The sequence below is a fragment of the Mastigoproctus giganteus genome, chromosome 12 (genome assembly GCF_048544385.1).
Source record: "Mastigoproctus giganteus isolate SK-2022 chromosome 12, ASM4854438v1, whole genome shotgun sequence".
Taxonomy (NCBI): Eukaryota; Metazoa; Arthropoda; class Arachnida; order Uropygi; family Thelyphonidae; genus Mastigoproctus; species Mastigoproctus giganteus.
Genome location: NC_143586.1, coordinates 171,956,783 through 171,974,693, shown reverse-complemented (window position 1 = coordinate 171,974,693; position 17,911 = coordinate 171,956,783). Strand labels below are relative to the sequence as shown.

General features: G+C 38.4%; 1 protein-coding gene across 1 annotated transcript in view; it reads left to right on the top strand.

Moving 5' to 3' along the window:
• Positions 1 to 17,911, top strand: part of LOC150077598 (phospholipid-transporting ATPase ABCA1-like) — a gene marked incomplete at its 3' end in the record, with an annotated part of 856,770 nt that overhangs the window by 678,521 nt on the left and 160,338 nt on the right. Inside the window, exons 34-35 of the mRNA XM_090386943.1 lie at positions 4,777 to 4,946; positions 14,173 to 14,350. Of these exons, the coding sequence (XP_090243069.1) occupies positions 4,777 to 4,946; positions 14,173 to 14,350 (348 nt within the window). The remainder of the gene's footprint in view (positions 1 to 4,776; positions 4,947 to 14,172; positions 14,351 to 17,911) is intronic.

Here is a 17,911-nt window from a genome sequence, read left to right as displayed (position 1 = left end):
CAAATCAGAAGGAACTCAAACTAAGGTGTCCATACCACCAGCTACATCCATTTCCGACTGGGCTCGGGCTGTTCTAGCAAGTCCACAGGTGTCCCCTAAAGTAAAAGACCAAGCAAATAATACCCCAGTCACCGTACCACCAACTATTATTCCATCACGTTCAGATACTGAGAGTCTGAGAAATCTTAAACTGCAAAAGACTAACTGCAGATATTGAAACTGATGACACCACTAACAATGATGAAACCATCTTAGAAATACATACTGAGGAAGACATGGATAATGCACGACCCACTTTCCCGAGAAAAGATAAAATAAAATTGGAATGCCATAAACAGATTGGCTCTAAAAACAGTCAGAAATACTTTCTACTTCAAAAGCTAAATAATGGATCAGTTGATTCAACGGAATTGTAGAGGCATCCGTAGCAACATAGACGATATTCACGATTTTATAAATCAGCATCATCCAGTAGGTATCTCTCTACAAGAAACGAATCTCTCTCCACAAGTGACACTTTCAGTTAAAAACTATACCTTGTTCAAGCAAGACAGGATCACTACCCATGGTTCACATGGTGGTGTAGCTATATTGATTGACAGTAAAATCCCATCCAGACGTATTCCTGTACAAACCACTTTAGAAGTAGTTGCAGTATGCCTTGCTCTTGGCAGAACACTTACTCTTTTATCATATATATCTCACCAAATCAGAACTGCTCGATAACTAGTTGATCTTATCCTACAACTACCCTCTCATTTCTGCATATTGGGTGATTTTAATGCACATCACCAGTTATGGGGATCTTTGCAGACAGACAGACAACCGGGGACACACGATAGAGGCTTTTCTTGTAAAGCATAATCTCACACTGCTGAACACAGGCTCCCACACCTATGTCCATTTTCCAACAGGCTCAACCGCTGCTATAGATCTTTCATTATGCTCACCCACATTATTTCCAGACTTCAATTGGAGAGTTTCAGACAACCCATTAAATAGTGACATTTTCCTATAATCTGTAAGCTCCGGTGAAGAAAACATACCAGTAAGCAGTCAGACTAAATGGAAATTCTCAAACACTGAAAGGAATAAATATGCATCTAGCATTACACTAGATGATGATATTATCCAGCATCACTCCATAGATGACGCCATTAAACACATTACAGAACAAATGTTGGCAGCTGCTGCTGCTACTACCATTCCGGAAACTTCAATTGAAGGATCCAAACACAAAAATTACTGGTGGAATTCAGCATGTAACACTGCTAAGGGAGAAAAGAACAAGGGATGGAATCAGTTCCAAAAAAATCCAACTACTGCCAATCTGATTATCTACAAGAAACTTAAAGCCCAGGCCCATTACATCCGGCAAAAAGCTAAAAAAGAATCTTGGATTCGTTTTGCTTCATCTGTCACTAAAGACACAAGTGCAGGACTGATCTGATGGAAAATAAGATGCCTTACTGGTAAGTTTCCATCAATTCCTTCCCCAATCATCGTCTATAAAGGACAGGAGATAACTCTCCCAGAGGATATTGCAAACATCCTCGCGGAATCTTTTGCTCACCATTCTGCCTCAACAGCATATGATCCAACTTTCCTAAAAGCCAAATCAATAGATGAAAAATATAAAATAAATTTCAGAACAAAGTCGGCCCTCTCTTACAGTGAACCACTAACCATGTATGAATTAGAGGAATCTTTAAAAAAATCAGCCAATAGTACACCTGGTCCTGATGGCATATACTACCTAATGTTAAAGAATCTAAATGAGAGAACTCGTTACTCTCTCCTAAAACTTTTCAACCAAATATTTGTTGCAAATTACTTTCCCCTATCCTGGCGATATTCTGTAGTTCTACTCATTCCAAAACCAGGAATAGACCAATCTCACTTACTAGCTGCTTAGGCAAGACTCTGGAAAAAATGGTACATAGTCGCCTCACACTGGTATCTGGAAACTCAGACTACTGTGAACAAAAATCAGTTTGGATTTTGTAAAAACAGATCTACCCTAGACCTTGATAAAATCTGAGGAAAATGTGCAAAATGCATTCATAAGAAATGAACATTTGGTTATGGTGAGCTTAGATATAGAGAAAACCTTTGAACCCATTCTGCGTCATGGCATTCTTCATGACCTATGTGCCCTAGGACTAAGATTACATTTACCAGCGTTAATTCAGAGCTTTCTCGAATATCAAACTTTCCAAGTCCATTATCTCTCCAAAATCTCTGAGGACTGATCCTTGTGGGACTCTTCCTCAATACAGAAGGAAGGAGTCCCACAAGGGTCAGTCCTCAGCGCCACGCTCTTCGCAGTTAGAATACACACTCTAACAACAACTATTCCGAATTCAGTATAAACTTATCTTTATGCTGATGACCTCGTTATATCCTGTCACTCACAAAATATGTTCTCCATTGAAAGGAAACTCCAACTGTCAATAAACAAAACGCAATCATGGATGTTACAAAATGGTTACAGACTATCTCCACAAAAAACTGTCGCTATAAAACTTCTGCAAGAAATGAAAACTGCACCCCGATCCTGAATTGTGCCTGGGAAGTCATGCTATTCCAGTCAATGACAATATTAGATTCCTAGGTTTAATATTGAATAAGAAATTAAACTTCCTGAAACACATAGAGCATGTACGAACTATTTGTTTGAAGAAAATGAATATCTTTAGAGCGCTTTCTGCAATATGATGGGGAGCTGACTGATACTCCCTTCTTTACCTATATAAAACCATAATCCGATCCAGACTAAAGTACGGGGCCACCTGTACATGACTCATCTAGAAAATCAGCATTACAGTCCCTCAATACCATTCAGGCGCCTCCGTAGCCAGGTGGGAAGGAGCAGCAGTGCGTAGCACACGCTTCTTGATTAGACCGGGGTTCGAGCCCGTCACCACCAAATATGGAGGATGCGGAAAGGTCAGGGAATGACCACCGCATATCCCGGAGTAATATGGCCTTAGTTGCTAATGCTCCTAAAAACCAAATAACAAACAACAACAAACATCAATACCATTCAACACAATGCACTTAGAATAGCTCTAGGGGCGCCTCCGTAGCCAGGAGGGCAGGAGCGGAAGTGCGTAGCACACGCTTCTTGATTAGACCGGGGGTCGAGCCCGTGACCACAAAATACGGAGGATGCGGAAAGGTCCTCCGTATTTTGTGGTCACGGGCATATCCCCGGAGCAATATGGCCTTAGTTGCTAATTCTCCTAAAAAAAAACCGAACAACATAGCTCTAGGTGCCTTCCGAACATCTCCAGTGCATAATCTATATATTGATGCACATGAACCTCCATTATCCTTACGGAGACAGATGCTGCTGCTTACGTACACTGCCAAACTTCGGAGTATGCCCTCACATCCTATCTGCCCTTACCTTTTTAACCCGTCTTTCCTAAATTTCTACAGGAATAAACCAAATGAAAATAAATCTGCTGGAATCAGATTGAAGGATGTTGCTCAGAATTGGAGTGTCCCACTCGACAATATCCACCAAGACACCGGAGAAATGGAGCCTCCATGGTCCACTTTTAAACCTTTATGTGATGACTTTTTTTGAAAGTGGGGAAAACAGGCTCTGGACAATCAAAATATACATCAGCTACATTCAGCCCATGCATCACCAAACACACACTGTCTGCAAATATATACTGATGGATCCAAATGTGATACAGGTGTAGGTGCTTCAGTGGTACTTCCCACTTGTGCTGTCTCTGAAAAACGTTTCCCGAGTTGCAGTATTTATACTGCTGAACTCCATGCAATAAAAAAGCTATCAAACATGTCAACAACAGGTCTAATGAAGAAATAATAATCTATACCGATTCCTTGAATGCAGTAACTTCTTTAAAACACAAATGTCCAAACTCTCATCCTATTCTGAAAGAAAGCAGAGCACAGTTAATTAATCTCGCAGAATATAACACAGAGGTAAGGATTGCTGCTGGATTCCTGGGCATGCTGAAATCCAGGGAGATGAGAAAGCAGATCAAGCAGCAAAAAATCCAATCAACCTCATGTCTTCACTTGCCTCGATTCCTTATATGAACTGCAAACTCATCATAAAACAGTTATGTATTGACCAATGGGCATCGGTATGGCAGCAACAGACCCATAATAAACTTTTCCAAATAAAGAAAAAGCCACATTACTGGAAATCTAGGTCACAATTAAACAGACGAGAAGAGGTTGTCCTTGAAAGGACATGCATTGAGCATTCCCATCTCACCCTCCTCCATTTGTTGACAGGTAATGAATCTCCTCTCTGTTGTCATTGTTCCACCCTACTTACAGTGAAACACATTCTCCTCGAGTGTCCCCACAATCATTCTGCTCGATTAACAAATTTTAAATCGGCTTTAACCCGAAACAGTTCATTAGAGATGAACCATATTCTCAGTGATTACACAAATTTATCCAACTTATTTAATTTTTTAAAACAAATTCATTTATATGAACTTATCTGACATATGACTGAGAAGAAAAAAAAATCCTTTGCAGAATTACTGTGACAGGCACAATTTGGCCTTAGTTGCCCTTGTGCCAATAAACTTCCATTTAACTCAACCAACCAACTTGTGATCCTAGTCCAAGAAGCAGAAAGTTTTCTCACTGCCTTGGTCCTTGCCATTTTCAGTTACAGTTTATTCTTAATTATCAGCACTAATTATTACCACTAATAATTGTAATAATTATTTTGTAATTTCATTTTTTTTTTTTTTTAATCCTTGTTATTTACAGGTGTGGTTTAACAACATTGGTTGGGCTGCATCTGTATCGTATATCAATGCCATAAATAATGTCCTGCTGAGAGCTCATCTTCCACTTGGTACAGATCCTCAGTACTATGGTATTTCAGTTGTTAATCACCCAATGAATTTCACTCAAGATCAGTTACAGGATGAAGTTCTGTAAGTATCTTTTTTTGAAATTCAAATATTGCATCAATTTGCATTTTAAGAAAAGTTCTCTGATATTTTACCACTAATAAGAAATCTAAACAACATTTTTAATAGAAATTATTCTGTTGAAAATTGTTTAACATGATAGAACAAATTTCTCTTGAAATTTTTCTAACACATCAAATTTTTTAACAAAAAAAAAAAAAAAAGAAGAAAATAGAGGTTGGAGATGCATCTGGTTTATTTTATATTTTTACAGATTTTACAGACAGGCATATTTTTAAAAAAAATATGTAAAAACAGAAATGTCAAAGGTAATATCCTCATTTCAAGTATAGATAGCTACAAACAAGATTTCTTATACACTAGACTGGGTACCTTTTTGACTTAAACTTGCAACTAGTTTTGGTGGCTGTTCCTCTTTTTAGCATTTAGCTGTAGTCACCTTGATGTTCCATCCTCCTTAGTACCTTTTATTCTGTTTATTTTATATCTTGATGGAATTTTGACCCCCCCCCTCCCCTGTTGTTCACTTAAATTACCTAAATTTGGTGGAAAATAGTTGAGATCAGAGTGCAGGAAATGTACTTTAACACTCATACTGCAGCCTAATTTTTCTGAACTTCTCCAGCGTGTAACTCATAATCTGAATGTTTATTGTTTCCCAAAAAAAGCATACTACATTTTTCAAGGCAGTCCAAAGGTTTCTTTCACTTTGGTTCATAGATTCTTCAAGCAGCAGATTTCAGGTCTAATAAAAATTTCTGCTTTGATTTTTTCAAATGTAAGCAATGGATATTAAGTGAAAACATCCTTGAAACAATTTCCTTTTCTATTAGCATTAGTAGAGGCATATGATGCAAGAAAGCAAGCTTATGAAGCATCAGCCAAAAAAAAAAAAAAAAAAAACGCTCCCATTTCACCTCTCCATTCGTTCCAAATACCTGTCTAGTTCAGCCATAAATTTGTTTAAGCTATCAACTTCCACAACAGAAGGTGGAAGTCTGTTCCACCAACAAACTACTTGCTGGCTAAAGGCAAACTTCCGCACATCTATCCTACAACTGTCTTTCCTCAATTTGAATTTATGCCCTCTCAGGTAGTTATTCTGAGCAAGAGGAAGAATCCCATCAGCATTGAGCATGCTCATTAAGAGCATTAAACCTAGTTTCACATGCAGAGAAGGTAATAGTAGTTTGTTTCAAACTACTAGTGGCTCATCTGTAATGTTCATTGAACCTGGTGTCAGAGACTGTCTTTGGTGGTCACACTTACCTTTCCCATTGTTCACTTCTTGCTCAGCTATCCCACTCGATCAGAAAGCAAAGCAGTTTTCTGTAAGGAAGTTATTGGTCTGTTAAAGCTCTGCAGATCCTTTGGGTAGGCGCCTCCGTAGCCAGGTGGGAAGGAGCAGCAGTGTGTAGCACACGCTTCTTGATTAGACCGGGGTTCGAGCCCGTCACCACCAAATACGGAGGATGCGGAAAGGTCAGGGAATGACCACCGCATATCCCAGAGCAATATGGCCTTAGTTGCTAATGCTCCTAAAAAAAAAAAAAAAAAAACCAAAAAAAAAAAAATCCTTTGGGTAGATTTAAATCTCTCAGGAGATTGTCAAATTCACTTTGTGTAGACAGTGATCCAGAGTTGTGAATTTCTTCTTCACAATAGTTTATACCACCATCTAGATCTCAGATTTGGTATCTGATGGTAGGTGCTGAAGAACCACTGGTGGAGGTGTCTATGAGTGTACTCAGTCTGGGTGATCACCTTGCATCCCTCAGTGATGTGTTGGATCGTTTCTGAGGCCAGATGGCATCGTCGGCATGTGTCATCGGACACTCCGGGTTCCTTGGCGATGTATTTTCTATAGGTTCTGGTGTTGATTACATGGTCTTGGATGGCATGCATGAATTGTTCAGTCTTGGGGAAGAGCATCCCACTCGCAAGCCATGCATTGGAAGCAATTTTATCTATGTGATCTCGATGGAGTTCATTGTAGTGTCTGCCATGGAGTGTCTTCTCTGCCCATCTTTCTATCTTCATTTGTATCTCCTGGTTGGGGCGGGATTCCACACTTAGGTTCACTGGGGGTATACTGCTTAACTATCTTCCTTATGGCCTGGTGGAGTGCTGCTGTGTGGTTCTGAAAGTAATCCTTGAGGTTAACTATTGCTGTTTTCTGTTGCTTTATCAGGCCCCTTCCTACTTCTTTCCAGGCAATTGTCAGTCTCTCCACAGCTGATTTCTGGGCAGTTGGCGGCTCTTGGTCATTATTGCCCTTGTCTTTCTCATGATATCCTCCAGCTCATTGTTAGTCCAATCTATGATCCCAAAGGAGTATGTTAGCACCGGGACTGCACAGGTGTTTATGGCTTTAACTGTGTTCCCTCCATTCAGCTTTGCTTTCAGCAGGCTTCTGAGTCTCTGATGGTATTTTTCAATCAGGCAGGCCTTAATTACCTTGTACTGTAACTGCTGAGCCTGCATCATCCCCAAGTATTTGTAGGCCTCTCCCTCTGCCATGGCTTCGATCTCTTTACCACTCTGCAACTGGTAGTTTCAGTTCACTAATTTTCCCTGACACAATCCGTAGGTCTTGCACTTGTCTAGACCAAATTCCATCCTAATATCATTGCTGAATTCTTCGATGATCTGGAGAAGTTAGCATTAGCATTAGTAGAGCCATGTGATGCAAGAAAGCAAGCTTATGCAGCATCAGCCAAAAAAAAAAAAAAAAAAGCACTCCCATTTCACCTCTCCGTTCGTTCGGAATTTCTGTCCAGCTGAGCCTTAAATTTATTTAGGCTATCAACTTCCACAGCAAGGGATGGAAGTCTGTTCCACCAACCAACTACCCACTGGCTAAAGGCAAATTTCTGCACATCTCTCCTACATCTGTCTTTCCTCAATTTGAATTTATGCCCTCTCAGGTGATTATTTGAGCAAGAGGAAGAATCTCATCGGCATTGAGCATACTCAAATCATTCAAGGCTTTATACACCTCGCCGGTGCCTAGTCTCCAGACACTGTAATTTGCAAAACTTAAGCCTTTCTTCGTAAGAGCACCCCTTTGTTCCATTCACTAATCTTGTTGCCCTTCTCTGTACTCGTTCCAGCAGCTCTACATCCTTCTTGAAATAAGGCCTCCAGACCTGTATACAAACATTAGTAAAATAATAAGAGGAGTTTACCTCAATATAGTGCGTAGAACCCTTCCGTATGATACCCTCCAGAAATTAAAACGGAAAAAACAAAAAAATCGGCAACTTACCGGTACATTAGAGTAAAATATAAATAATTAAATAATCAATTTAACACAATTCAAATCAATTTAAAACAATTAAAAATCAAATTAACGCAATTAAAAGAATCTAACGAAAATATTCAAAACGATTTTCCTTCCTTAGAATCTAACGAAAATATTCAAAATGATTTTCCTTCCTGAATCTAACGAAAATATTCAAAACGATTTTCCTTCCTAAGAATCTAACGAAAATATTCAAAACGATTTTCCTTCCTTTTCGTTAGATTCTTTTAATTGCGTTAATTTGATTTTTAATTGTTTTAAATTGATTTGAATTGTGTTAAATTGATTATTTAATTATTTATATTTTACTCTAATGTACCGGTAAGTTGCCGATTTTTTCGTTTTTTCCGTTTTAATTTCTGGAGGGTATCATATGGAAGGGTTCTACGCACTATATTGAGGTAAACTCCTCTTATTATTTTACTAATATTATTATCAACGTAGAACATATTGAGTAGTACAGCTCTGATTCATACTATCTAAGACCTGTATACAGTATTCAAGGTGTGGCCTGACCATTGCCTTATACAAGGGAATAATCACCTCCTTATCCCTGCTAGAAAAATTCCTGTATATCATTGACAAGACACCATGAGCTACTCTTGCAGCCGGTCTGCACTGATCAGAGAACTTCATATCTGCCTGCACAATTAACCCAGGTCCTTTTCATTCTCTACCACTGTCAGTGTAGTACCACAGAGTTGATACATTGCTCTGGGGTTACTGTTTCCCATATGTAGTACTTTACATTTGTCAGTGTTAAGGATTGTTTCATTGTTGTTTGGTTTTCAGGAGAATTAGCAACAAAGGCCAAAATTAATGTTAAGTAGGTTCTTCATTTGCCACCTCTCAGCCCATCTACTCGACCTTTCCAGATCCTGTTGCAGCAGCAGCATAGTGTCATAGTGTCCTTAACAACCCTGCCCACCTTTGTATCATCTGCAAACTTGGACATTAAGCTTGATATACCATCATCAATATCATTTATAAATACAGAAAACAACAATGCACCCAACACTGAACCCTGAAGAACTCCACTAATAACATTAGTCCACAATGAGCAGTGTCCATTGATTACCACTCTCTTTCTTCTCCCCCTCAACCACCCCTTTATCCATAGCAGCAATTTTCCTCCAATGCCACACTGCTCCAATTTGTGCAGCAGTCTTCCATGTGCAACAGTATCAAAAACCTTTCTAAGATTCAAATATATAATATCAAAGTTATTCCCTGCATCCAGTTCTTTTGTGATTGCAACATAGTATCCAATCAAATTGGTCAGGCAAGACTTTCCAATAACAAAACCATGCTGTGTCCGAGCTATAACTGAAGTCTTGTCTAGATGATCTTGCAGTGCTTCTTTACCCAGTGCCTTCATTAATTTTCCTAGAACAGAAGTTAAACTCACAGGTCTATAATTATTTATATAGCCTTTGATCCTCCTTTGTGAATTGGGGTCACATTTGCACATCTCCAGTCTATGGTTACCTCGTCTGAGTCCAAAGAAGCTCTCATAATTATGGCTAAGGGTTTGCTTACTTCCTTTGCTGCCTCCTTTAATATAACTGGATAGATCCCATCCACCCCGAGTGTCTTTTTTATGTTTATCCTCAACAATTTCTCCTTCACTTTCCTCTCAGATATTACAAAATCATCTAGCTCACTGCCAGAGTTTACTTCAGCTCTGGCATTCCCCTTCCTGAATAACTCCTCATGTGTGAATGTAGATGCAAAATACTCGTTTAGTTTGTTAGCCACCTGAGCAGGATCCTCAACTGTTGAACCATCAATATCCAGTGGACCAATCTGATTCATCCCTTTCCTTCTAGAGTTTACATAGATAAAGAACTCTTTTCTGCTTTTCTTTGCATCCTTTGCCAAGGATTTCTCATAATCTGCCTTTGCCTGCCTAATCTCCTTTGTGACTTGGTTACAGACCAGCTTATATCTATCATAGGCTTCCATGTCATCCATTAATTTATATGTATCCTGTGCATTTTTCTTCTCTGCCATATGTCTCATTACTTCATCTGACATCCATTTAGGCCTAAACCTTGAACAATATTTCTTAGTTGGTATGTAAAGCCTAGTAGTTTCCAAGATAAGTTCTTTGAATGCTTCCCATTTTGAATTTGCTGTTGGTAACATCATCAGTTGGTCCCACTGTACAGAATTTAAATTCTGTCTCAGATCATCATAGTCGCTTTACGAAAGCAAAAACCTTTCCCTTAACCCCTGATGGTAGTTACCTCTTTGAGTAAATCCCACTTCAGCACACTGTGATCACTGCCACCTAGTGGTTCCTTTATCTGCAGATTCTTAATGCATGAAAAATCACTACTGATAATCAAATCAAGAGTATTACTCCCTTTATTTGCCTCCCGAACATGCTGATGTAGAAAACAATCATCCAATAAATCCACAAAAGCCTTGCTAATGTGTGAGTGACCAACTCACAAATTCCAGTCAATATCTGGGAAATTAAAATCGCCCATTATAAGACTCTGTGAGTTACTGGCCCACTCTTTTTCCATGTACAGTTTCTTATTATACAAATCAGAGTCATTAGGCCTATAGCACACTCCTACTCTCAATTTTGATCTCCCAATGCTTATGTCACACCAAACTGACTCAACACTGCACTGTCCAGCGATGTCGACTGGCTTCACTTCCTTGAATTTTATGTATTTCTTAACTAATAGCATAACCCCTCCTCCCTTCCTGTCCTGTCTATCCTTTCTGTACACAGTGTACTCTCCAAATTTCAGTTCTGCATTCCTTATATCTGTGTGACACAACGTCTCTGATATCCCAACAATATCTGCCTTTGATGTTTTGAGCAATACCTCAAATTCATCAAATTTATTTACCAAACTCCTAGCATTGGTGTACACGCAAGTATACATGCACCTGTTCCTATTCTTAGCTACCCTAACACAACCCATATGTTTTCTTGTACCGCAGTGACTCCCAGCAGTCTCTGAAATATCCTACATCTTGTTTTCCAGGCTGCTGCTCATTCCAATAGAAGCAGTGCAAGAATCATTTTCACCTCTGCCAGTGGCTCGTTTAATCTATTAGTCCTTGTATTCCCCTCAAGCTAGTAGTTTTCCGACCTACCTAACACTGCCTCAATAGCATCATCAAATATTCTTGCACCCTTTCTATTTAAGTGTATCCCATCCCTGTAGAAGCAGTCTCTTCTGTTAACAAGTACAGACCAGTCTGAAAAAAATTCTGCTCCTTGAGCCTTGCACAATCTTTCCAAGGCCGAATTGATTGACAAGGCTGTCATCATATACTCCCTCCTATTGTGTCTGGGCAGAATTGCAGACACTTTCAAATTCAGCCCTAATTCACAGCTTTTTTTCAACATTGACCTGTACTTGTTAAGTAATTCCGCCATTCTCCTACTCTTAATGCTGAAGGTGTTTCTCAGTTCTCGCATACAGCTTGATGTCATCCATGCACATCAGGTGTGTGAGGGTGTACAGGTTTCACCTTCCTTCTTTGAGGTTATATCCATACTTGCTGTCGTGAGCATGGTAGATAGCAGGTTAAGACAGAACCACAATGGGCTCAGGGCATCTCCCTGAAAGATTCCTCTCCTGATGGGAATTGGCCTGGTTGTGATGTTTCTGACCTTAATGGTGGTACTCCATTTCGCCATCGTTTCTCCTAAAAAGTTTGTCACTATCAGATTGACCTTGTAGATCTTCAGGGTCTCTATTAGCCAGCTATGAGGTATGGAGTTGAAGGCATTATTATTATTATTCTGACTTTTTCTCCTTATAGGATGGGTGATTGTGTCCACTTACTATTATTATTACTGTTGGTCAAGGAACTCTCCCTATCCTGCAGGTGTTCGAGATTGCAGCTTTCTGGAGTTTCATGTAGGTGTTCTCTGGGAGGCCTATTACTTCCCAGAGAACACTTACATGTGATTCTTATGGAGGCTCTTTAACACCATTCTGGTGGTTGACACAGTGATCAGGATGATCATTACTTGTTCCATATGCCAAATTTCTTTGACATCTTATCCTTAGGTCTGCTTCACACTCTTTTCCTCATAGGTTTTCTGGAGGTTGCCAGTGTTGGACACCACTATGCTAATCAGGTAGGTAGCCATTTGCTTCTTGTCAGTGAATCTGTTGTGTCAGATTGTCTTGTCCTTTATTATGCCATGGTTCTCTATCATAACTGCAGCATCAATGGTCAATTGCTCCTTGCAATCTTTGCCATTTGCTGACATCCCTTCTGCTGCTCGGCAATGATGTTCTGGCTCTCCAAGTGATTTGATATCTTTTTCGTTATGCAGTTGGTTAGGTTAACCGCCTCCCATCACCTAAGGGGATGGGAGGCGGTTATCAGACAGCACAATTCCTTCAATTTCATTTCAATAATTTGCATTATAGATGCTTCAAAGATATCGATTATCGCTTATAATTGGGCTGGTTGCTGGGCATCCTGTATTTCCGGTAGCTGAGGATGTCCGTCGCTTCTGGCAGGATATGAGTCCTGTGCCATATCGGTTTGGATCTCGATTTCTCTCTCATTTGGAGCTGATAGGTGGTGGATATTCCTATAGAATAGGAGTGGCTTGCTCTTGGTCTGGAAGGGGAGATGTTTTGGCTGGTTATTTGCCATAGAATTCATTCCAGTTGTCAAGTGCATCGCTACGATCTGGGTCCAAGTTTATAGGCTGTTCTGTCGATTAGCATAGTAAGGGTGTTGTCACAGTTCTAAGACTGGGGGCCTGCAGATTGGGCAGGTGGTATCCTCAGTTTGGGATCATCTGTGGATGAGTTATGGCCAAGTTGCAATTGTGTGGCATCCTTCTGAGCTGTATGAATATGCTGTGCGCTAGGTGTTTTGTTCAGCTTCGATTGACTAGGCTTAGGCTAGGTTTCAGTGTAGTCTTCTTTTCCATGTAATTGACGATCTGTATGACTGAAAGGGTTCGAAGAGGAACCGTGAATGCTAGTCAGATGTACAGGTTTATATTGTGACCCCTCACTATGTATCCCAGTTGAGAAACAAAGTGTAAGGCACTTGGGAGTGCTCTTGCTCACCTGAGGGGGATGGGAGGTGGATATCAGACAGCAAAATTCCTTCAATTTCATTTCAATAATTTTGCATTATAGATGCTTGAAAGAAATCGATTATCGCCTGTCACTGGGCATCCTGGATTTCCGGTAGCTGAGAATTCCTTTGCTTCTGGCAGGATATGAGTCCTGTGCCATATCAGTTTGGATCTCGACACATCTCCGACTGGGAATCCTTCATATCTTGTGATCTTGTCGTCGACGAATTGTTTCCCCATTTTTCCAAAGAAAAAGGCTAAGTAATATATTGCAACAGCATTCCTGCAGTTGTGAACGATTTTGGAAAATTCTACTAGCCAGCAGAGTGGAAGCAATACTCATCAAAGAACTTCAAAGGAGTTCTCTTTCACAATGAAAACAACAAATATGCATTCATTCCTGTAGCCCATTTACTGCACTTAAAAGAAAACAATGAAAATGTTAAGCTTCTTTTGGAAAAAATTCAGTGCAAGGACCATGGTCAGCTAGTGGGTGGAAATTTCAATACTCTTTAACCGCAACATGGTCAACAACTTCTTTACACAAAAATGCTTTGCTTTCTTTTCGAGTGAGATAGCTGAGCAAGAAGTGAATATTCGGAAGGGTAGAAAAACTTAAGCTTTTAGGATTAAGATTATGAAAATGGGTGGCTGCAAATAAAAATTCTTGTAAATTTAGAAAGGAGTTAATTAGAAAGAAAATATTGTTTTTGGTATTCTGTTAACTATAAAAGAATACAGTTGCCATAAGGTTCCATGGCAGTTTTAAATTAAAAAAAAATTCTTACGTTAGTGTTTTGACAAAATAATTTTTTCTTTCTTTTCCTTTCCTTTCATTTCAGAGAAAGAAAAGGGATAAGTTTAATACATGCGGTATCAATCATCTTTGCTATGTCCTTTGTAACTGCCAGTTTTGTAATGTTCCTTATTGAAGACAGGGTAACAGGCTCTAAACATCTCCAGTATGTTAGTGGTGTGAAACCAGTTATATACTGGATTGGAATTTATGCATGGGATTTGGTAAGTTAAAAGCTTATATATTTATTTTAGTGGCAAAATGATGCAATATTTGTTCCAACAATCACTTACTGTCTGGCTGAAAGCAAATTTTCACATATCTGTCTTGCAACCATTCTTGTCCAGTTTAAATAAATGTCCCCTTGTGTGCATCTTCCAAGAAAGAATAAGTATGCCAACAGCATTTAGTTTATTCAAATTAAAAGTCTTCAACACTTCAGTATGGTCTCCTTCCTTTTTGCTCTTCTCTGTTCTCTTCCTCCATCCTTCCAAAAATTAGGCTCCATACCTGAAGATGCAGCCTAACTATTGCCTTATACAATGCATTGTCTATAATTAATGTGATCTTGAATGGAATGCCCTCCTTCTGGCAATATTCCTTCAGCTCTGAATGAAGGTCCTTCTCAAAATATTGTTTAAACATTGCACTCCTTATCCAACTTTTTTCATTAGCATACTAATAAACAGCAGTAAACAATCTTAGCTACCCCTTGAAGATATTCCTTTTAGAATTTTAGCAACACTAGCATTAAAATCTTTAACTTCACCTTCCTCAGAAATGCAGTGCAAGAAGAAGAATCCATTTAGCCAAGGCATCACTTTCATATAGACTGCAGGCTCTAGCAGTCTATATGAAAGTAATGCCTTGGCTAAATGGATTCTTCCTCTTGCATTGCATTTCCAGCCACATTGCTAACAACATCCTGCCCATTATATTAGAATGGTTATGGGAACTTTTCTGCACTGAAAGGGGAGGTCCAGCTTTCACACTTGCTTTTATTTTTTCTGCATTCTCTCAAATTGTAAGACATGTGCCTTCACTAAGGTTAAGAGCATGCTTAATTGTGTGAAGACATGGGGCTGGTCAGGTGGTGCTCTGACCAGCTTCATGATGTCTTTTCATGACTTCAACTGTATGTTCTAAATTTAAGGCTTTTCTTGCTTTCTTTGGAGGATTACTTGCACTAGCACTTTCTGGTTGTTTAGAAGCCATATCAAAAATTGTTTTTCACTATTTTTTTGAAAAAAAAAAAAAGAAAGAAAGAAAGAAAAGAAAAAATTACAGTTTAACGAAAACATAACTTCACTGCACAGGCCCTCTCACAGAACTGATCATTGTGGGTACAGTGCCCAGTTATTGTTGTAATAACATGTAATTTTTTACTATTTAGTGGACATTGGCATAACTATTCGAAAAAATATTACTATTTTCGTTTCTTGGCTTACTTTAGTGATATGTTTTATAAGCATTTTTTTTTTTATATATATATATATATATATCCTGCATGAACGTACATCATTTTATTTTAATTTTTATCCTTATTATAAATAAATAATAAGGATTTATTTATTATCATTACTTATATTATAAGAGAGCGTTTACACAAAATAAGACCGCATAAATCATGACTGCTCTGTAGTTTGTGACCATGGGACACATGGTCACAAACCTTGCAAGGACATTTGCTGAATCTGCTTAAAAGTAATGCAAATGTTCAGTACTTACACATTACTAATTTACTTAGCAAATACAGTGAAATTTTGAAAAAAAAATTGCAAATTATGATTAAATTTGAAAGTGTCTGCAATTCTAGCCAGACACTAAAGGAAGAAGTACATTTAAGAGCTTTGTCATTCAATTTGATCAAGGAAAGATGTTACGGAGGAAGTGTCAAATGGGTTGGAAAACTGCTTATGAGAGATACATAGACTAATGGATTAACAGCAGCTGCAGTCAGAGGTGAAAGTGATTTATGCACTGCTTCTATTGAGACATGTAACCTGGAAAGCAAAGTATCAGGGAATCCAAGGTCTGCTGGGAGTCCTCATGAGATAAGCAAATACACAGGCTGTGTTTCAGTTATTAAGAGCAGAAAGAGGAGTGCATTACTTGCTTGTACATCAGTACTTGGAACATAGTAAACAATAAACAAATTTGAAGCATTTTGGAAGTAATCATATACAGACATTGTAGGGATATAAGAGTGGAATTTGGATATGCTGAGTATGCAATGGGCAGAAAAAGTATAGACAGATCAGAAGTTGGGGGGGGGGGATTTATGCTCTTGGTTAAGAAGCACAAAAAATTGAAAGCAGTGTACCTAAGGCATATTGATCTAAAATGCCAGCATTTACGTTGGAACTTTGGGATCCGCCTTTTCAAAAATGGACAAAGCTTCTAAAAGCCTGAATGCTTTTGAAAGTTTCTTGCAAGTTAGTTCTTTAGGAATGGGATTCAGTACATCCTCAGGATGAGAATCCTCTTCATTCCTCCTAAGCATTTCAAGTTCTAGATGATCTTTACTTAGGGCTGTGAATGTGACCCAAGCAGTTCAGTAACATCTTCAGGCTCCACCTGAAGCTGTTATAGGCAGTTAGAGCCTTCAAGCTCTAACTGCCTTGCCATATCAACAATATTTGTAGTAGCCTCTTCAACATTATTGTCAAATCCTTCAAAATCATCAGTTGTAAACTGGACACAACTTCTTCTAAATGCCTTTAAGTGTTGACAGTTTCACTTCATCTCTTGCATCCAAAATAGTCTTGATGCCATCCAAGATTGTGGAGCCTTTTAGAATTCTTTTACTACATTTGCTTTGGACATTCTTTCAGATTCATTGTCTATTGCAGCTACAGCCTTAGCAAATGTTCTCCTTAGGTAATATGATTTAAATGCAGCAATAATACCTTGGTGCATTGGTTGAAGCAATGAAGTAGTATTCACAGGGAGAAAAATTACTTGAATGTTTGGTTAAGGTCATCTAATGATTTAAGGTAGCCAGGTGCATTATCCAAAAAAAAAAGTAAAATTTTGAAAGGAATTTTATTTTCTGTATAGTATTCCTTAATTGCAGGCACAAAGTAATTTGAAGACCACTCTTCAAAAAGTGATGTGGTAACCCATGCTTTTGAATTTGATTTCCAATAAACAGGAAGACTGGATTTTACATAATTCTTTAAAGGTCTTGGGTTTTCTGAATGATAAATTAGCATTGGCTTCAATTTGAAATCACTATTTGATACACTATCTCTCTCAACATTAGATACCAAGAGTAAAATTTAATAATTTTACTTTTGGTATCTAATGTTGAGAGACTGCTCTTCTTTCCACATTTACTATTATCTGCCATTATTAATGTATAATTATTATACAGGTAGTTCTTGACTTTACGAGTTAATTCGTTCCTCGCACGCTCGTAAAGTGGGAATTTATTTCCCATAGACATAAGGTTTAAAATAGGGGTTATGTTCTCAACAATGAAATTAGTTAGCTAATTAGTTTGTTTAAATGATTGATTTATCGAAAGAAATGAAAACGTAAAATCAAGCAAATTATAATAATAGAGAAATTATTTACAACTTACAAATGTTAAAGAATGTTTATTCTTCATCATCATCAACTAAATGCACACTTGTTGATCACTCATTATTGGCTCAACACTCGTTTGTTTCCAAGATAATCTGCTCTTTTCTTTATAAATTTCAATAGCATGCATAAGCATTTTTTAACGGCACACACGAATTGCAACTAACACGATTCGCGTGGAGTAACAAGTTTATGAA